Consider the following 22,797-nt stretch of genomic DNA (forward strand, 5'->3'; position numbering starts at 1 on the left):
TTTTTTTTATTTATATTTGAAATGTATGTTATTATACTAAAAATGGTCTTTAGAATATATGATTACATCTGTGTATTTTTATTCAATATTTTCAACTATTTAATATTTTTTTAAACGTTAATTTGTTCATAAAATTGAACTAAGTTAAACAATTTTAAAAATTTGTAAATTTATTTATCTATGTAAATAAAATTTATTTTACAAAATAGTGTTTTGTTAGATTGGTTTCACAATAAATTTAATCATAATTTTGGCAAGAATAATATGAACTAAAAATTAGAAAATTAAGTTAATTAGCTTTATAACTTATATATTAATATGCTCAAGACTTGTAAATTTCAATGAAATAAAATTAATTAAAAAATATTGATTGTTTTTTTTAATAAATTTTCATGTAGTTTTTCTATATTGAAATAAAATTTGAAAAGCCACTTTTATAGTAATTATTTTATAAAAATTAATATTCTTAAAGCCTATTGTCTTGAAAACTCCAGTTAGATAAGTATTGACGTATTTCCATTATTGAATTCTTTTTTCGTATTTATTTAATTATAGCGATAAAGTAAATTACCAACAAGTACTTGCATAATTCAGATGTAATTAATGATCCAGATCTTAATTTACGAACAATTTTAAATTTTATGTCTCAACATTCATTAATGAAGTTTCGCAAAATGCGTATTATTATAAACAATTTTACGGATGATATGATAAAAATTCCAAATAATTTAATAAAATGTTTATAAATGATTATCAAAACCACTAAGAGATGTCGCAGCAAGTATAGACTTCAATTATGGTGTCGGTATGTAATTTATGTGAAAATACATGGCAATTATAAAAAATGTGTATAATTCAGATAATTTCTATTACAATATTCAAAACAGACACTTTAAATTACACATTTCTGGTGCAACGTTAATGGTCAGAACGGACGAATTAATGTAAACTCTATAATTATGATATTAGTTGAATAGTTTCACACTGCTAAATTAAACATAAAAACCATTTTTTAATTTCAAATTAATTCAATTTAATGATATCACGAAAGAATATGGTATTTTTTTAACGGATGGCTTTATGTAAATTTGGTGGATGCGCCTCGTAAATATTCATTGTTATTTAAATAAAAAATATAATGAAAACACACAACCATCAGAATAATTCAATTAACGTACGAATTTGATAAATTGCTCAAGGCTGTAGCGCCAATAAAACTCTTTCTCAACGCACCGCTGATATATTGATAAACTGTTCCCGTTTATTTATATTGTCTTGCTCGGTGCCATATTAATTGCAAAATAACTTACGAAAATGATCGCAAACATAAAAAGTCATGTTAGCGTTATCTTTAATGTGAAAATATCAAGCTTTTTTATAGGTATTGCCAATATAAAATAGCAAACGTGTGTTTGTGTTGTTTGTTCCAACCGAATTCGTTACATAAACTGATAACTTTGGAATTGGATAACTTGCTAAAACTTAATGCTAATTTAACTTGGTTTAAATAGTTTTTTAAAAATTAATTAATTTCAATTTTATTCTTATATTTCATTACAATTGAAATACAGGGCAACAAATTAGAACAATTCGTCAAAATCACGTTTAATAAAACGAAGATATTCCATTTAGTTTTAGTCAATACATTTTTCTATTATTCGTTATCTTGCAATGGAATAACGAGACTAAGAGTATAGTAGTAGAATATTTCCTAGTGCATTTGACAGCCAATTTGTTTGAAGTCGATAACTTTGAAACAGTCATATTTAATTTAAATAAATAAAATAAATTTTATAATTAGATGTACTTTATTATATAGTACTCACGATGATATTAGACAAGTTTAATATCTGTAACAAAAAGTAAAGTAAGTAAAAATACTCTTTTATACCAAGTTTCAACAAAATTCATTAATCTTTTCAACCGAAGTAATAGTAATTAAATAAATAATAATTAAAGGAAAATTTTGATAATTTTTATCCTAAACTATTTTTTCAAGAATCGTTCAAATTATTGCCCTAAATCTATATATAATAAAGCATTGCGAGTGGAATAAAATATCACTAGCAAAATTTTATGCAGTTACTAAATGTAATTATAATTAGAGTAAATGTGCAAATTTTCAAACACTGTCAATTATGAATAATAAAATAACGGAATAGAATGTAGTTACCACAGTCATGTGTGTTATATTATTTGTTGCACTAGAAAAGTTGTGCAAAGATAAAAACGGTATAAAAATTACTTTAAAAATCAATAAAAATCGATATTACATTTTTAAATTTCTATTTTTGTTTAATTGTATGCGTCGCATCTGTTTATATTTGAGAGATATCAGCAACACATTATAAACATTTCCGAAACTTTCGTCACAAAACAATAAATAAAATGTTAACAGGCTTTCTTTTTCTGCAGGTCTCAAATTGCGCCAGGAAAATTCTGAAGACAGTGTATGCATTTAATTCGGTCATTATGTTTCTTATATCTAGCATCTTTTGCCACAATTACTAAATTATGACAAAGCGGAAATAATGAACGTAGATAAAAATCGAGAGTGTGTGATTTACATTTTTATTCGTACATATCTATGTAGGTACGTTCAGAGAAATTTTGTTTATTATAAGTGGTTGTAACATGAATATGAAAATTTGTTGTGAAATTATTTAGAAAACGGATTTTAAGTGAATGTTTACATAATAGATTATGAATTTTGGATTTAACATATTGACAGAGATAATTGGGCAATGAAAAATTAGATTACTGTTAACACTGCGTGATTTCATCCTAGTTGTAAGTGGTGTTAGGTGTTCTTGCATAACTGGGTCCTGATTTTCACATTGTAATAATCGTTGCTAAAATAAATTTTTGTTGTTAACACCGTAAAATGAGTATGCAAAGCAAACAGGGAAAAATATTGTATTTAAAGTAGGTTAACACTTTCACAGTTAAAAGGCGTCTGCACCATTGTGTTTCTTTATGTCGTCCATCATTTAAATTGTGTTTTTATTGTTTTGCATCATAATGGATTTGGTTTTATGTGAATCTGTTGAAAATTTTACGTACATTTATTAAACAATTGTGTTTGTTTTTGGTAATATTTTGTTTACCTTTTATTAATTGCAGCATATGTAATATTTATTTTTGTGTAATTTTATCATTTTATTTACTTTAGTTATTTATTTTACATGCTAGAATAATTTAATTGTTTGAAATTTGTATTCATGACAAAGTGAACTAAAATGTAAAATTGACAAAAGTTTTAAAACACGTGTAATGAATCAAAGAGGACATAAATTGTATTTTTTATTTGCTTAATTGAAAGATATTGGTCTAATTTAACATATACTAATAAAATATTTATATCTAATTCAATAATAAATAATAATTCCTTTTCTATTTTTTTGAATTATAATTCTGACAGAAAATTTATCAACAGTTAATGTCATTTAACAATCATTATATTTGTAACTACATATTTCTAAAGGAAAAAAACACAAATTATTATTTGTTTCAATTTATCATTCCAATTATCTATCCACGTGACAAAAATACAAATAAATATTTGTAGACTACCGTATCAAATTAATGTGTTTATGTAATTGGATAAGAAATGCTCTCAACTATTTACTAGTCTATTTTAAATACACAAATATTGCCTGAAACTTCTATAGAGAACAAATTAAGAAACAACACAGGCAAATTAAATTGTAAACTACTGAGACTCCAGTAATGAATCCAAAGACATTTGCAATTTTATAATCCGTGCTAATTAGAATCAATTTCAATTATCTCCCCACGTTACAAGGATACAAAGGAAAACTATGTAAATTACAATATCAAATTTCACAAGCGTGATTTCTGTCGTTTGAATCGCAACGGTTACGCGTAGGCAGTTGCCTATAGATATGAGTGTCTCATCCGATTTTGTCCCGCTCATTAATTAATCGAATTAACGCATTAATTGACTTTCTAAATCAGAGCAAATCACGTGCGTTATGTCGGTTTCATAACGTATGCTAAATTAAATCAATCTGGGACATTTTACGGTCGATGAAAAATAAAAAGCGGACGCAGTTTGCCTTGATAGTAATAATTGAAAGTACATAAATTATTATTTAATATAAAATAGAATAATTGAACAAATATATATATATATATATATAACTGCAGACAATTTGTATATGTATGTAATTGTTTTAATAACTGTAACTGGTAACAGCACATTGACTACGTGGGAGAGCTGTTTTGCATAAAAAATAATTCGATTGCGATTGTTGGTTGTTATTGGGTTTTTATCGAGGTGGTAACAACGGATTATGTGCTTATTCATTTGTTCAAATATCAAAGTTAATGAATAATAATTTATATTGTTGCATTATTATTTTTATTTCGCTGAGAAATGATATTGTTAATATTGGAAGGGCCATTCACTTTATGGTTTCTTGCTGCGAGCATGACTAACACAGATCGATATATTTTCCAATAGTTTTCGCACCGAATAAAATAAATTTTCGTCAGTCATTACCACGAGTTGGCTCATACTCAGTATGAACCTAACCGACTGAACTGGTCGCGTTGCTTGCATTTCCTAGAAGAGTTTTAACCTCTTAATAGGTTACATTTTTAACTGCCAAGTTATTACCGTATGTTGAAATCGGACATTTCTGAAAAATATGTGTGAACTTAAGTTAATTTTTACACGAGTGGCGTAACCTAAATGTAAATTAAATTTGCGTAAATTGACAAGGGTAAATTAGAAATCATCTTGTTAATTCGCCGTGTGCTCCCATTTAAGATTAATTACTATATTGTTTGTTGTACGATTAATTAGCAAAGCAAGTATTGTAACACCTTTAATGTAGTCTACTACTGGTACACATCATTTAATTTTCAAATTACATGTGTTCACTTATTGAACCGTGTAGTTAGCTCTCTCTCTTCCTTGTCTTTTTGTAAATTGTAATTTGACGAAACAACCAATTGCACAATATTAAAAATAGTAAAATTAAAAAGGTAATTTAACAATAAGTAATTGATCAATGTAACCAATTTGTGACAACTTATAATAAACAGTAAACCCGTATTCGTCTGATATTATAAATAATCTCGCAATTAACCGCAACAATTCTAGCCACGTATCAATTGTTAATCATTGAACATAAATTATTGAAATGTTAACCGATATAATTGAAATATAATATATAATAACACGGTCTGATCTTTCATGTAATCGTAATTCAACCGTTTAAATTATAGAATTGTCAATTTGTAATAAAATAGATAAACATTTATTTATGACATGATTACTGTATTTATTACCTATAGATGTTTCACTTCACACTTTTTTACTTTTTAAATTTTATTTAAACTTATAAACTTGTTTTTAATGTCTACATTAGTTATAGAGGAATTGAAATGATTTAAAATGTTAAGATAATACTAAAAGTGGTGGATCTTTTTAAATTGTACGAGGTATCATACATATTTAAGAAAGATGAACAAATGCTCTTACGATTACCATATATTTAGTGTCTTTCTATAACTTGTAAGTTAGGTTTAAAAACCAACACTGAATAAATTTTGTTTGTAATTTAGAGGGTGCAAGTGATGAATAAATCAGCGTACGAACAATGGCTCAGCTGTTGCAAAACGTTTTATCTATTTGCTACATGCATATACAATATATCGTTCTAGTTTCTCGACCCACGATTCGGCAATAAATCTCCCGATTGATTTTTCGATAGATATATCAACTCCCACTTGATGACATTGCTTTGTTAATTAATTTACATTTAGCCAGGTCGAATGAAGGAATGGATGGATAGCTTTCTTTTTTCCAAATTGCAATTGAACTGCCAAATTATATGTCATTAGTATTTGTCGATACGATCGCACAAAAGAATTGTCGCAATGCCGCTTCTTTGTCTTTATGTATATGACATGTGTGTGCGAATGAATTTGATTTACGAATATGTTGCTAAAGTGGAAGCCATTACAAGTAAATTATATTAATTTTTCATCGTGACATAATGCGAAAATATATTTCTGTAACTTCACATTAGTACGACAGTTTTATTTGGAATCCACAGAAATGAACATGTTTTGTGTGAAAAACAGTTAGAGTTGAGTTTTAATAACAGTTTTAAGAAAAAACTAGTGTCACTAATTCAACAGTGTTGGTTCAAATTGACTAATAAGATGTTGTTGCTTTATATCGTGCTGGTTGGTTCTTTGTATTTTTCTTTCGTTTGTGGTTTCCCCGCGAATTTCCTGAGGAAAATTGCCGAGAGCAATCACTTTGACGTAAGGGACAAATTATTCAGAAGTTTTGTGGTTTATTGAGGATGATTGCAGGATTTTGAAAACTATCTACCAAAATTCGGTGAACTGCCCAAATTTCAGTATTCAACCGATAACAACCTCAATTTGTTGGAAGATATTTTATTCAAGAATCACACGGAGACCAAAAACAACAACGAGACGCATTCACCTAGAAATCTACTGGAAGAAATTGGCGATGTTGCGGAGTTCTTTAGGGAGGTAAGAAAACGGAAGTATTTTTTACAGTCAATTATTTAAATCGAATTTTAAGTTTTTTTAACGAGGGCTTGTTCAATTATGTGAGTGAAATCGTTAACGTAAATTTAATTCACGCAATAATTTTATGTTTCTGATTAAAATATCTGTAAAGAAGAAACATTTATTTTTTCATTCATATTTTCTTACAAATTCATTATTTCAATAAAATTTTACTTTGCATAAAAAAATATTTTCATCACGAACACATTTCATATTGTGTCTTAATTTAGAGTCGATAATTTTGTTTGCAAAATGTTAAAAAATAACATTAAAATTTCAGGGCGCTGACGAAGGTTTCGATATGTTAAAGACAGTTCTAGGAGTGAGTAATATTAAAACATAGAAATTTATGCACATATTAATGTAATTTTCTTTACGAAATCTAAATTAACCGACTAATTAAATAAAAGAATTACTAACAAGATTAATTGACAATCATTAATATCAATGGTAATGCTTTGTAAATTTTGTAATATATTTTCATCACTTTATTAAATATGAATTATTTCATTTCATAATTAGACGATCTAAACATCTATTAAGACTTAATTTACTCATAATTCGATAGAAATTGATGAGGTAACAACAATTTTCATACGACAGTATGGTACATCGAATCCTTCACATCCTGTTCTACAACTACAAGACAAATGTATCTTGGAAAAAATGTCGAAGGTCTCACTATTCACATGTAAACAGCAATATTAAACATGGTTGCATAAAAAATTAAATCTGCTGAAACAAAGGCTAATTATTGCAGTCATGGTCGGTTAATGTTTTAATATTAATAAATAAGTTTATTGTAAAATGTCACAACGGTTTTAATGCGTTGCGTCGATTTTACTGGTTTTGTAGATTTTTGTTCAAAGCTGGTTTTCCCACTATGTCAATGATTCATGATTTTGACCGGTTGCAAAACTCAAATGCAAATTCTTCATATTATAAAACAATTATTTCTTCTGTAGAATAACTCTGTCGAACCCAACTTAACTACTTTCCAATCTTCCAATCTAACCGACTCGACCCTTGAAACTACCACAATCTTCGATCTTGAGAATGAAAATGCTACACTACTTCACCCTAACGATACCACCACTTTTCCACCACTTTTCGACTTGGAAGACACCAATTCCACCCTCTTCAACGACACCATGAGATTCGCAAGACAAGAAGAAGATTTGAATGAAACGGCAGAGAAAAAGGAAAAAAAGGAAGAGGATGACAAGGAATTCGCGTCCCAAATTGATGAAGAAAGTAGCGAAGAGGATGAAAACATGATCACTGGCCTTCTGGGTTCTTTGCTTGGAAGTTTAAGCAGAGTATGTTCACTCGTTTTTCCGCATCAATATTTAAATAACTTTTGATGATTTTTAGCCAGATGGAAGTATAGATCTTGAAGCAATTACAAGTTTGTTGGGCAGTTTGAGTACAGTAAGTTGTTTAAATTTGTTTAACTAGCCAAGTTGAAATGTTATTTTTAGCAAAATCCTGATGGCACCTATAACTTTGACGGCCTTACCGAATTGTTAATGGGTTTCTTTGGAGTAAGTGTTTTCCACAATATTATTGCCAGTAAATTCTATTGTCTGAGACTTATATTTTAATAACATATCTTTATGACGGAAGGTTAAGTGCAGTTTAAGAAAGATCTATAGCAGAAATTATATAATAATTTAATAATAGTATTCGGTTCTTTGTTATGTTAAGTTACGACATTTATTTTTGCTATTAGAAACTGTGCATAGGTAATGTGTTATATTAGTGAGGCATAAACTGTAATCATTTATTACAGTGTTCCAACAATTTTCAATGTGCCACATTAAAACTACACAAATGACTAATGCTAATCAGTCATGTATAATATTTCATCAATTTTAATTAATTTCAACTTATAATCACAGGTTACAAATATTTTTTTTAGGGAGGTGGAGAGGAAGGTGGTTCAGATGTGGCAGCATTCCTTGGTGGATTGGTTGGAGCAGTATTGAAAGGATCAGCACAAAATCCACCCGGAGGGCCCGTAAGTACACAATAAGCAAACTTTTAACTTGTCCAAACGTAAATTTTATATATGAATTATAAAATCGTACATGTATTACAAATATTTCATACACATATTATAATAGTAAAAATTAATTGTTAACGTTTAACTGTGATTTAAATAAATAATCAATAAAAAATGAATAATAATTATGCAATTGACAGGAAATGAAGTGAAAAAGAGCAGTAAACGAACGGCCTTGCCACTTGTGTAATAATTAAAAGGGCCTAAAAAATATTCTCATGTGTATAATTATAAGAAACCACTTAACTTTTGCGGTCTGTATCACTGACCGGATTAATTATCATTTACAATTTATTACCACTAATTATCCTTTTGTGTTCTTTAGAAAGGCGTCGGACTTTTCACAGGAAAACTAGTAGGAGGAATCCTTCCAGCCTTGAGCGGCCCGGTAAATATGACGAAATTGAAAAAATGCACTTTTAGAAAACCGCTTAATAGGATTTTGCACTTTCACATTTGACTCACACAGCATTGCGACATTTAATAATTTTTTAATGTCGGTTTTTGATGTGGTCGAAACGCAAATCGAAAGCTCCCGAGTTTTACGTTGACAAGTAAGTTATTAATTGCATTAGTTGTTTTATTAGGCAGAACATGGTTTTGTGTGTGTGTGTGTCAATGTTGAATATTTATAATAATAATTTAATTTAAAACAATACAATGAGTATGAAACTAATTTCAGCAACCAACTGTTGATCCACAATCAACAGCACCACCGCCAGCACCCTCGATAGATTCGGGCAGTTTTCTCGGAGGGCTGATCAAAGGTGTTTTACAAAGCAGCGGATTTGAGGGTCTATCGGGAATCAGTGGGAGCAGTTCTGGAAGTAGCAGTGGTGGCAACAAAGGAGGTGGTGGAGTCAGTTATTTTCATTTTATCAATCTTCATCTGAGTTGTTAAACTTTTGATTTGTTGCAGGGAGGATCCAAGTTTGGAATTTTTAAAGCTATCTTCTCTATGATTACTTCCATTTTTACTTCATCTTCAGCTAACAAACAGTAGATTATAAAAATTAGTGTGAATATATTTACTAACCAAATTATCTATACTAACAGCTAATAACAAATATAAATATTTTTGTACAGTAACCATATCTATGAAGTTTTATTTATTGTTTCTTACCCTTTAATCAATGATTTGTAGAGAAAGAAGAAGACCAAAAAGAGGAAGAAAAAGAGGCCGACTTATGTTCCCGTCTATGGCGGTGGAGATACTTATTACTCTCCAATACCACCAGCACCTAGTTGCCATCAAGAGGAATACGAATCAGAATCTGTAATTATTATTGAAGATTATTTTTCTATTTTTCTAATAATTGCATTTGTTTTCAGTCCTTTATTGACTGGTATGGTATTTTGAAGTCGGTCGCTGGATTTGTTCTTCAGAAAGTGATTTACTCCACTTTTATGTCGACCTATTATGGTAGAGCATACAACTCTACAACATCCCATTGAGGAAACCTTAATTAAATTGTGTACATAGAATTATTTATAGACTTAATTAGTTTATAATTTATTTTTGCAAATAAAATTATGATTTAACATTTCTTCTTCACTCCAATTCCCTATTTTCATAGGAAATCAAAAAATCAAAAAGAAATATTTAATAAGCAAAAATATTATCTTACACTTATATTTAAATAGAAAATTATCATACATACAAATAATTTTTATAATTACATATCACAGCATTAAATTAACAGTGCAGACGCAATCAACAGATATTAATCAACAATACAATACATATAGAGGTGCGGAATTAAGTAGTAGTTTGTGGGTATGTAAGTATCACAATTTATTTTACTGCTTATTTTAAGTACTCGCTAAATTATAAATATGACATATTGGAATTTGGCTGTAAATTTAACAAACTGAAAGAAAACGAAATGAGAGAACAACTATATAAATTGTATTTCCAAGTAAAGCTTTCATAATTCATAAACAAAATGCCAAAATGAAATTCATATTATATAAAAGCCGGATCTTAAGAAAAACCCGTTGCAACCAAAAATACCGGTACCTACCAACCATTACCCAATTACCCGTTTCGAACTTAACAGTAGGAAAGAAAACGGAAGAAAGCTATACACGCACAGTACAGTCGCAATCAAAAACGATGTACATCATCGGTACGACATTGAAACTAATTGTAAGTCGGTGAGAGTGGACACAAGAATTCGGTTCGGTGTCGCTTTTGAATTTCGGGCCGAAAAACCGTGCGAGAAACAGTGAAGAAGAAAAGACAAGAGAATTCGCGAAAGTGTCAAGTGCAGTTTTAGAAATTAACAGGAGGCGAAAGTAAGTCGGATTCATTTCTAAATTGACGATCGCTTATGTAATTTATTATGGAAATTTTATGAGGTGGCATCTACCATGCTAACTGCTTTATGTGCCATGTGTTTCCGAATGTAATTTTGCGGCTTGATCGAATGTAGCCACATTTGTGAGCTAGCCTTTTTTAGATACTGTCCCCCACCGCATTTTATCGTCGGGGATAACGTAACACCCACTTTTAAACAAAGACTTATTATAAAAATAAATGGAAATTCCATATTTTAGAATTTGGAATTGTAATTTTACATTTAAGAATCTATAATGTACTGTAGTAGTTTTATGTGATTTGAATTGAATATCCATTTTATTTTTATATTATATTCTAAACATTTTTATAATTTAATTTGTTCGTTACCCTTTATTGACAATGGACAAAGGAAACATCTGTACCTGAATATGATTTATCTATAATTATCTATTCTTGAATTAATATAATTTTAAATACTTGGCATGAGTCATTCACATAATCAAAATGCAATTATAATATCCAATAAACTGCTTAATTCATATTATTACGAATACACCAACTTGTATACACAATAATAAATTACATTCACTTCTTGAACTTAAATCTCTCTCAGTTAACAAAATTTATTTTATTTTGTTCATTTACACGTTCAAGATTATTATCTTAGTACACATTATTGCTTTAATTAGAAATAAATAAGCAACAATAGAACCCCAATCATTTAAAATCTTTTATTTTTTTAAATAAACTCATGTATTTATAAAGTGCATTGTAATTAGCAGAAATTGTTAGAAAGAACATTTTATTTAAAATTTTAATGTTGTAACTATGTTAGTGATTGGAATACATTATGCCATTGCTAAATATAAAAGTTCATATCTTGATTAATGTCCCATAAATTACATATAAATATTTTACCAGTGTTCAAATCATACTGAGATAAATACACAAAGTAGTCAAGTGTTTAGTTTTTGTAAATATTTAAGACTTAAACATATAAATAATCTTTTAAATTGGGATTGTGTGAAAGTATGCCATCATTGGATTATTTTAATGTGCAAATAAAACTGAAATCTTTCCTTAATATTTTGTTAATTAATTTTTTGAATAATAATAAACTTTTTGAAAGTTTTATGAACCATTTAAAAAGTTGAATGTATGAATGAATAAAATAATTTTTAAGTCTGTGACACGGATGTGGTCTTTTCCTGACATTTACATTTTTCATTTAGTAATTGTAAAAGTTCCTTTATATGGGTGTAAATATTATGTTAATTAGAATTATTGCATAAATTGTGATTATAACAGTAAGAAAAAACACAAAACTGAGTGCCGTTATGTAAATTACAAGACAATTAGTGCGATTGTTATTACAAACGAAATACAATTACTAGTCATTGTGCAACAACTAAAATTGCAGGACGATGCAATTTCCAATTTGTTGTGATGGCGCCATCGAAAATATTATCATCCATTTCAAATTACGTTACTATTTTTAAACACTGTCATCTTATATGCAAAGTAGTCAATACGCAATGACTCTTTATTGTTTTTTATAAATTTTAAAGAGCATGACATATGATGAGAAAATTTCGTAAGAAAGAGTTGAAATAGTGAAAACCTTTTTATTCATAATATTAACAAACTAGAACAAAACTGATTTATTGCAGGTTTCTTGTCAACTTTTTGTTTATACATTCAAAACATAAATTACTAAATATATTAATATTATCAACAAATTATTACTGTTCAATTAATTATACATGAACGAATTTCCTATTTGAGGAATATTCTTGTGTGAACTTAAGGGAATTGAAACAACAAATTTTTTACTTTCACTATTATATTAATTAAAATTTCTATAAGTATGATAAATTACATGACCGATTGAACAAAAAATTGGCGATGCATTTTAGAAGATTTCGACCTTGGTTTCGCTTTCTGCTGACTTTCACTGCCTAAAATAACACGATTCAAAATTGATAGAACGTAATTATCTCGGAGCGAATTGGATCGACATTGTAAATTTTTGACACGCCTACATATTTATATTTTGCAAGATGTCATTAAATGTTAACACAAAATTTAATTTTAATTAAAAGTTTTAAAGTGAATATAAACTGAGGCATATTTATTTTAATTTTTCAATATATTTTTTTTTCTATTTGTCTTTGATTAATTATTTATATTAGTAATTAAAATTCCGATATTAGAAATCATAGTTTACTAAATTTAGGAAACCCACGTATCTAATAAATTTGTTCAAATTGTTACTAATTCGCAATGATCGATGTTTACGCAATTTTTATAACATTTCTGGGTCATGTCTCGAGGCAAACGACCAAAAACTCGACCATTATACAATAATAAAAAATAACATGCCTCTTCATGGGAAATATGACTTTTGGAAATTTTTTTTACGTGACAAAAATCCGCATTATACAATTATACTTAAAAAAATTTCACATGTTTTATAACTTGAACAACTCGTGGTTCAACTATTAAACAAACTTACTTATCTAAGTCATGAAATTAATTTCTAATTACATTATAAAATGGAAACCTAAATTGTAATGTACAAATATTTATTTGTTACTAATAAGGGAAGTCAAATATACGTAATAAGAATTTCCGATAAAAAATATCTCCGTTAATGTGCAATTGCATCTCATATATTAATAAATGCAGCACTACTCGAAATACGTGATATCCACAAACCGAATGAATAAAAATTGTTAGTTTTGTGTTTAATAAATGTAAATAAAAACCAGTCGTATAAAATTAAATTTATTTTAAACTTTAGTTTCACTAAACAAGGAAAATTTTTTTTTATTTTATGTGGTGCTGTTTAAATAAATGTTAAAGTTTTTCCTCTTTAAATTAATTTATTCGGGTTCTAATATTTTTATTAGAACCCGAATATGACACACAAATGAAATACTAATCGTTTCAATGGACAAATTATTATTCCCACAATGTGTTTTGGATAAAAATTACAGTATTGACAGTAGTCACAACATAATTATTATTATTGATTGACATATATTATTGACAATTAAATTAAGCACAATTGCTTAATTTAATTGTGAAACTGTGTTCACAGTTTTTCACGGCGCCATCTATTTCACTGATGTATAACTTTTCGATTAACATATCTGCTCCAAATACAGCAATTAAACGCATATTATGCAAATGCAGAAGCCATAACTCGTCTCACATGTTATGCAATATCAAGATCGAATTGTGATATAATTTTTCAACAGGAACTAATAATTCGAGAGCGCAAGACATATTCAAGATATGTGTTATGTAACTGTTGTATGTTTTTGACTTCCTCGAATAATTCGTTTTTATTGAGGATCGCAGATCGATTAGATTGTTAAAACAAACTAAATACTTTCTTCCACTGATTAATTGCGGTTGATGTGTGATTCATACTCTAGGAAGTAATCAGTAAAATTCCAGTCATTGCGTGTTTGATAAATATTGTCCTTAGTAGAATACGTAAGTTGACCACATTCTTGGAAACTCACATATTTTTATTAAATTGATAATTTGATTTTATTTACACGTAATTTGTTTTTTTTTTTTGCAATACCTATGTAGATATAAATTTTTAAACATCACCTGGTAAACAAACTAATTGGGACAGAATTAAGCAATCCATTAACCAATCAATGAGTCGAAGTTTGAAGCGATCAAGAAATTTCCTAATTGCATTAACTATATCATTGAATTTATGTAAATGGTTTTAAGGTTAGATATGTTTGTTGAGTAACTGTATCGGTAACTGCAACTTGACCAGTCTCACTTTTATCAATTTCAAAACACCTAATTATATTTAGACGAGACAATTGTTAATGCAGAAATGTTTAAAATATTAAATGTTTATCATTATTAAAATAATTATACGTGTTACTGATGTAATTATATAATTAAGAAATATAATGTATTATTTGTGAAAAAGTTAATTTTTAAGTTTTATTTGAAAGAGAGGTATAATTTATTTTAGAAAGGGTAAATGTGTAAAATACAGACAATTCATCGAACTTTGGCGGATGCGCCGGTGTAAACATTTACACAATTACTCACAAGAGCAGTAGCAATTAATAACAATGAATGCAAGAAAAATTGACAAATTGTAATTATAATACATGTTAAGATAAATAAATCATTTGAATTTGAAATTTAAAATGTTATTCTTATGTATATATACAGTACGAAAAGATTTTGATCCATCTGAATCCTGAAAGAGAATGAACAATAGAGGCAGTAAGTCTTCCACTATGGGGTAGACTTCTACTGTCTCTGTCATGCATGATGTTCTTCTCTAAATTCAGACGAGTCAAACGTAAGTAAACTGTATAATGATAATTCAGTATCAGTATAACAAAGTGATTAAAAAATGATAAATTTAAATATTATATAAACAGAATTATGAATAGTGCATATTTTTTTATATACTTTAATCCAATGGAAACAAAATGAATAAAATTCCAGCCTAAAACTCATATAACTGTGCACAAACGACTAATTTTGAAAGTGAAAGGTATCAAATAAAACAATTCGTACAGTCGCCGTATTATAATTTAAAAATTTGAATATTTAATCTAATTATAAATTAAATTACTGCACTTTGCTAAATATATTCCACATTCTCTCTTTTGCATGGCTGGAAATTTTCCTAATTGCCGTTTTAAACAATCGAATTCGAATTGCATTAGTTTGAACAAAATTTTAATAACGGACTAATGAGTACTGGCAAATCATTTAAAATATGATGTTGAAATTGTGAAATTGCACCGGTTTTTGCGCACAAACAACGAGAGGTCTGCTTGTAAAAATTAATTGCTTCCATCGGGGTGACTGCAACATCATATTTGTAAACGTTTAGTTTGGTAATGGATCTGGTGAAATCACATGTTTAGGTGTTACTTCCAATCGGAAGTGATTAGATTTAGTATTGAACATGTTTGCAATTAACTGTTTGTAATTTTGTACAAATATTAGTCTACAATAATATTGCATATTCATGTTTGATTCATGTTATTTTAAATTCGGGCATCATTCAACTTGTATAAAACTTTCATTTATTTTGTTTATTTTTGATAACTACGAATTTGTAGTCATACGAAAATACTGATATAAATAAAACACAAAAATTTGTTCAATACATACATATAATAGTGTAAATATGTAAACATATTATATGTAATTACAAACTGATATTAATTTAAAAAGAAAATATGTATTTTTTTTTTTTGCTTATGTTTTATAGTTTCCTTGTCCTCGTCATTTTTCATTTTATGCATTTAAAATATTAGTTACAACACAAATACAAGGTTTTAAAAACATAAAAATTAAAAACTAATAAAGAATGTAAAATAAAATAGAAATAGATTTCAAAATAAATAGAACAAGAAATGATTTGTATGACTAAAATACAAAAACTATTTATCTTTATCTAAAATTGTCATTAATTTAATGTAATTTTCCTACAAATGATTTAATATTGTAATGTATGCAATAAAATGTAACACACAAAAAAGAAACAAGGCCTCCTAATTAGAAACGTAACATGGTGTGAAAAAAAAAAATGAAGTCATCGTCAAGTTCAAGATCATCAAAGTGTCTCAGTGATGAAACATTTGGGTGTCTTCGTTGTTCGTCCAGCAAACCCCCCAAAAATCACCCTCCTTGACCTCGATGGGTACTCGGCGTTGTTCGTGGCACGCTCGACTCCGTACGACCTACATATCAACTTTGAAATAAGAAGAACTTTTTACACTTTATCACATTCACTGCTTAGTTACAAACCACCTGCGAAGAGTGTAAGACGCTTTTTTATTCGTTTTATTTGTTTACATTTTGGTTGGGATGAAGAAAAGTGCGCCATATTTGAATGGCAGTGTGTGGCATAGAAAAGTGCAAGTGGTTTCATTTGATTCATTCATTTTGGTTGCACCAAAATCATCTTTTTTGCCCGTTTATATGCCACATGAACAATTCAAATTAAAACATATGCAAGTCGACTATTAATTTGATGTGATCTTACTTTCTAATGTAGCCGTATCTTGCCATTTACAGCGCGATATCCTCGCAGTTCAGTTAGTTAGGCCAGTAAGACTTTCCGTTTCTAAAATATCTTCAATTTTCTTTCATTCATTTACCAAGTCGATCTAACTGAACGAAACCAGCGCATTTCTCTTCAGTGCTTCATTTGCCTCGCCACGCGATAGTTTTACTTCTATTCCATCGTGACGGTCTCAATATTGTTATAACAGAAAAACGTTTTCCTTTTCAGCATCATGAGGCAATACGTGTGGGTTTTTGTTGGATTAGCCGCTCTTTGTTTGGTGGAATCCAGAACGGTCCAGAAACGGGAAACCATCGATCCAGTACCACATGTGAGTAAATATAGTTTTATATTTTCTGTACTAACACGCATCATTTTGAACAATTTCGCACAAAAAAGCACATGTTGAAATGGTGGGGGAACAAGAAGGGACTATTAATATTCTTCTATTATTATTATTATCTTATTTATATCTTAAAATAGACATTTTAACATGATAATATAGTTTTTTATATTCATATCACTTAACTTTTACTTACACACATTCTTACATACGCGCATTATGGAATTTTAGTTGATTTAGTCAGTGGTCGTTTTTGCTTGTCACTTGGTGCTTAAAATAATGTCTTTTTAATGCAGTAGTTAATTTTGTTTGCAATTTTGAAACGGATAATTTCGGTATTACAAAACATGCGTTACTTATCGTAACAAACTTTAATCTATATTCTTACATAATCGCATTTCTTCTTAGAGATTCATTCTAAATCAAACCGTTCACTCGGTGAAATGTTTATTTGGTACATGGTGAAGGCCATCGACCTTTAAAAATCCCGATTATCGACAAACGTGAGGAAAGAAAGTTTAAGGATTCATTGTAAACTGAAAGCAAAAGTGGTAATAAATTTGGTAAGCGTCCGCTTATACAATCATTTACATACTTATGGCACGTTAATTGTCATCTCGATTGCTCAGGTTTATGTTTCTTATTAAGTACGAACCCGATTGGAGTATTAAATTAACTTGAATACCGTTGCACCGGCATTTTTCTTTTTTTCTCTTAAACAATTATAATGAATGTAACTCCTTCGAATACCCTTGAAATAGGAAAGTGACAACCTTAGCAGTTACAATTTTAAGATTTATTCCAGACACTGAAAGTAACATATAGTTATATAAAAAAATTTCACTGGTAAAATCTCTAATTTTAAAAGTTTTGTTGTGCAATTTTATTAATTGTAAAATTTTTTTAGAAGGCTGGTAATATGTCTGCTATGTAAATGTTTTACTTCGTTAGCCAATTCGATAATAAATATTCAATTTATCGCATTTATATTTATTTCAAAGTTAAATATTATTTGTTTGCCTTGACAATATTAGGAATTAAGCAATTATTAAGCAAATGTCGTTTTATTGAAATATATTAAGTAGTTAAAGGTAATATGTGATTGTGTGAAATTATAATTTTGTAATTGGAAAATTACATCGAAAACTTTATCAAATTAATGTTCTTATTTTGCAATAATTAATGTTTACAATATAGTTTATTGTTGCAAATATTGACTTTTGCTTGTTTTTCATATTTTAAATAAACTTAAAATTAACCATTTCTTATTTCATTTATCAATCAGTACACTGGCGAACTTCCTGATTTTTTGATAAATTGTATTATTCAGAAAAGATCTTTCGTGAAGAAAGTTTCCTTTTGTTCGCAGTTCGATCGGTGTGTTTTATTTTGCACTCCGGGCGGCTTATTCATTACGTAACTTTCTAAAAGTTAAAATCTGATTGCAAGTGCCGCACATATTTCTAGTTGCGCAACATTTCAGACTGGAACAAAATGCAGTCGGGGTCAAATCGCAAAGAACTTTCGTTCACGACAACTCCATCCATATATAGAAAATAGAACAACGACAATAAGAACATTAGTGACTTTTTATCATAAATTTATTTTCCCATTAAAAGTTATAATTGTTAACTTAATTATATTACAAAGAATAAATTTAGATATTTAAATTAGTTACAACATTGAATTGTTTGCATACGCAAAGAATAAGAATAAGAAATAGTTGATTTCACTTTTCATTGACTTTTGACACAATTTTGCATACAAATTAACTCCTTAAATAATTTTGATTAATTTATACGTTACTTTTTTTAATTTCAAGGAAAAGAAAATTAATTAATCATTTCTTTATGGCTGGATAACTTTTAAAATTATTTAAACTAATTAATCACTTTAATTTACGCACCACTATTAAAGATTTTAATTAAATAGAAAGCAAATACGTTGTTTAAATTTTATAATAAATTAAATATTTTAAAATTGCGCACCTATGGAATTTTAATGAAAATATAGCTTATTTTATGTAACGGTTTTATAATGCTTTATATTTACAAAATTTTAATGTAATTAACTATTTACCAGCAATTATATTAATTAAAAATTAGTAATACTTTTATGAAATAATTGCCACTAAATAATTATTTATCTACAATATCTTAATGATTTGTGCATTTTAATAACCTTCAATTATAGATATTTATCCAGACACATTTGTGTTATTAAAAAATAATCGTTTAGTATTTTGAAATCGCAATTATAACGTTGTATCAAATTAGAAATAAAGGCGATATTAAAATTTACTGAGCAAGACTTTTATAAAAACACGAGTAAAATATGACAACACCATCACTTATTAAACAATATCGAAAGAAAGTCCTCAGACACCTTTGTGAAAGCAGACGTGTTTTAAGTGAAATTTTTTATTGTATTTATTTATAACGTTGTATGAACGTACTTTGATTTGTAAATGATAATAATTTGCTTCTAATTTTTAGGCCACTTACGATGACATCTTCAGAGATAAGAGAGCAGTGGATGCAAAGTTCGGCGTAAAAAATGCCATTTTGGGATTCGTCTTTAACGTAAGTAACGTTTGGCTATGAGAAAAGAGAGCAGAGTAAAATTGTTTTATTAGAATTAAATAAAAATATTGTTGCTCATTTCCTGTAGCAACAAATAGTTGATAAAAAGGAATGTAGCAATGTATCTCCCTGCTTCTCTCCAAAACTGCATTTAACTAAACGTGTACATGTGTTCCCAGTCCTGGTGTGAATTGTAGATAAATATTCCTTCGTTCCCAAATGTCACTTTTCATAAAGACCATTGCTCTCCGCAGAAAATAAACTCGTTCATCGATCAGAAGACCCACTGGATCGACCAGTTAGACCGTACCAACATAGAAAAGAACCGCATCCACGGTATCGAACCACCGAAGGATCCCGTTACCACACTCTCCGCCGCAATTTCCACTTCGATCGGTCAAAAATTGCAGGCAGCCGGTCCGGTGCTGAGCGTGGTGGCTAGCAAACTGACCGGCGGCTCGTCCGGCGGCGGTCACACCGGATTCAATCTCGGATCTATTTTGGGCGGAATCAGCGGACATGGCGGCGCCGAAGCTACCGCTTCCGCCCATGCTGCATAAGTCGGTGGCTTATCTTTTTCTACCTTCTAGAGAATTTCGTTAGTTTGGCTTTGGATGAGAAATTTATTTATTTATTAGTTAGACCGTCAAAAGTGTCCGAAGTTTATTTAAGATCGCAACAAATGTCACCGATCAATTTTAAACGTGATTCAATTTAAAACACAGGACCCGTCAAAGTCTAGTCACAAATTTCATTCCATTTCCCCGTTTACGATTTGTTGTGATCTAATTTTTGGCTTTAAAAATTTTTTATTTACCTAAAATAAAATAAAAAAAATCCTTTTTTAATTTATATTCCTGATTTACATGTAGATACTTCAGTTCAATTTAATTACACTAATTAAATCTAACTGAACTATGATTATTTAATTTTTTCTACTTTTGTTATTCTGCTATTGTCTTGTAATTATTTGTTTATTGTGTACTATTTTGTGTTTAGGTTTCGAGATTGTAAATAAAAATTTTGAATTAAGCTGTTGTCGTAGGATTGTGTAAATAAGTTATAAATAAAATAATTTTAGTAAACTACTGCATTTTTTCTGTTTCTCATCATTTGTCACTTCATTTCCCCTCTTTTCCTTATATGTTTTTGTAACTAACATTTCTAAGTTTCAACAAATAAAAATTCAGTTTTGTTACAAATTGCAATTGAGCACAGAGCGAGAGAGAGAGAGGCAGGGAGAAAGATTATTGGATTCAAGGTTTTATATTTTTTGTACTAAGTAAATGGAAATAAATTAAACGATTTTTGCGACAAATAATAATAAGTAATAAATATGTAAGTTTTCAAATCATTTGCCAATAATTCTTAATTTTGTGTATATATCAAAATTATTTTCAGCCACCGAAAGGATTTGCTTGGGAACAAACGACAACCACAAAGAAAACTCCGACAACAACAGAAGATATTGTCATTTTCGAAAAGGATAAACCGGTGTCACTCGAACTTGATGATAAACTTTTCGGATCATCTTTCACATTAGTGACCAACCTTTCAACAACTGTTGGTGATTATATGATTGTAAGTGAAAATTAGGATTAATGTAGAAGTTTATCCAATTAAACTATCGTTTAAAACTATGTCACGAATATTTCTTAATGGACTTCGATCTTTTTGTTGCACAAATATGTAGTTTGATATTCTTGGTAATATCTATTGTACAAGGCTGAACATGGTTAGAAATTAAAAACAGTGTTTGAAAACCAATTAATCACATGTGTAAGCAGATATATTTATGAAAAGTGACTAAAAATACAATTATTTTATCGTTTTAGAATTCTGCATTGAGAGCTCAACGTCTTCTGGAGTCCATGAGGCCGTTTCTGAGATTCCTGTTCGGGGCAAAAGGAATCGTTATTGAAGCCACCACCGACAAGCCAATATTTTCAGACCCGAATTCTACATAACCTTTATATTTCATAGCATTTTTTTTATTTTTAATGTTATATAATATTAGTATTTATTTATAAGTTTTCTTCTTTATGTGTCAAATAATACTTTTATTATGTTTATCCTAAACATTTTTTAATTTATTTATATAATAATAAAATAAAAATTGTGTTTAAATTGTCATAAAATACAAAACAAAAATTGTCGTTCATAAATTTAAGAATATATATTTAGAATATTATAATAATTTTGAAGAGATCCTTAGATTTTGCAGTATAAAAAAGATTTACTTATTTCTATAATTTATTTTTAAATATAGGCAACCAATTAAACATTTACAAATGTATGTTGGTTGTGTAAGATTCTAATACTTGAGAAATGCCCAGTTAATAGGTTCAATTATATAAATATATAGTTCGAGGGAAGTAGGAGGAAAACAATAAGAATCTCTAACAGAAGCTTTATGAAACTAAACTATGAAAAGTTATGAAATAAATAATGACGGATCCGGTATCTTATAGTGGAAATAGTCCATTATATCTAAGGAACTCTAAACTCTAAATCAATATTTTTTTCTAATCTGCTAATTATAAGTCCATTTAATGATTTATTGTTACGAATTACAGCACTTTTTCTACAACTTCTGCTAGATTACGTATTTTTAGTTGACGATATATTTTTGTGATTTTCTTCTGTTAATGTAAACGAAGGAGAAGATTACCCTATAGTAACATGGATACTGTCAAACAAATTACAATAATATAGTGTCTTGAAACTTAATGACTAATACTTTTCATCAAATTAATTTAAAAAACACTTTTTTGTCAATTGAATTCGACATTTTTCCCTTTCTTATCTTTTTAATATTTATATTTGAACCTATAATTTTATCATCTCAAA

At 28.6% G+C, this 22,797-nt stretch overlaps 2 protein-coding genes across 7 annotated transcripts; both read left to right on the top strand.

Annotated features, from left to right (window-relative positions):
* The first annotated feature begins 5,526 nt into the window (after positions 1–5,526).
* On the top strand, positions 5,527–10,115 carry LOC109608893 (keratin, type I cytoskeletal 9). 3 transcript variants are annotated; one of them, XM_049969691.1, is made up of 11 exons: positions 5,527–6,303; positions 6,355–6,540; positions 6,860–6,901; positions 7,545–7,898; positions 7,954–8,010; positions 8,061–8,123; positions 8,501–8,599; positions 8,970–9,032; positions 9,327–9,503; positions 9,564–9,920; positions 9,977–10,115. In XM_049969691.1, the coding sequence occupies exons 1-10, from the start codon at positions 6,199–6,201 to the stop codon at positions 9,645–9,647; spliced, it is 1,230 nt and encodes a 409-aa protein (XP_049825648.1). In that variant the 5' UTR covers positions 5,527–6,198; the 3' UTR covers positions 9,648–9,920; positions 9,977–10,115. The 3 variants fall into 3 exon arrangements, with proteins under 3 accessions (XP_049825648.1, XP_049825649.1, XP_019881006.2); XM_049969692.1 differs by lacking the exon at positions 6,860–6,901; XM_020025447.2 differs by lacking the exons at positions 9,564–9,920; positions 9,977–10,115 and having other exon boundaries at positions 8,970–9,198; positions 9,327–9,455.
* Positions 10,116–10,807: 692 nt separating this feature from the next.
* Positions 10,808–22,023, top strand: LOC109608911 (uncharacterized). 4 transcript variants are annotated; one of them, XM_049969705.1, is made up of 5 exons: positions 10,808–10,942; positions 17,251–17,353; positions 19,861–19,947; positions 21,349–21,528; positions 21,783–22,023. In XM_049969705.1, the coding sequence occupies exons 2-5, from the start codon at positions 17,255–17,257 to the stop codon at positions 21,912–21,914; spliced, it is 498 nt and encodes a 165-aa protein (XP_049825662.1). In that variant the 5' UTR covers positions 10,808–10,942; positions 17,251–17,254; the 3' UTR covers positions 21,915–22,023. The 4 variants fall into 4 exon arrangements, with proteins under 4 accessions (XP_049825662.1, XP_049825661.1, XP_019881027.1 ...); XM_049969704.1 differs by lacking the exon at positions 10,808–10,942 and adding an exon at positions 16,673–16,777 and having other exon boundaries at positions 21,783–22,022; XM_020025468.2 differs by lacking the exons at positions 10,808–10,942; positions 21,349–21,528; positions 21,783–22,023 and adding exons at positions 16,679–16,777; positions 20,202–20,761.
* Positions 22,024–22,797: the final 774 nt, after the last annotated feature.

Source organism: Aethina tumida, chromosome 7 (assembly GCF_024364675.1).
Source record: "Aethina tumida isolate Nest 87 chromosome 7, icAetTumi1.1, whole genome shotgun sequence".
Lineage (NCBI taxonomy): Eukaryota > Metazoa > Arthropoda > Insecta > Coleoptera > Nitidulidae > Aethina > Aethina tumida.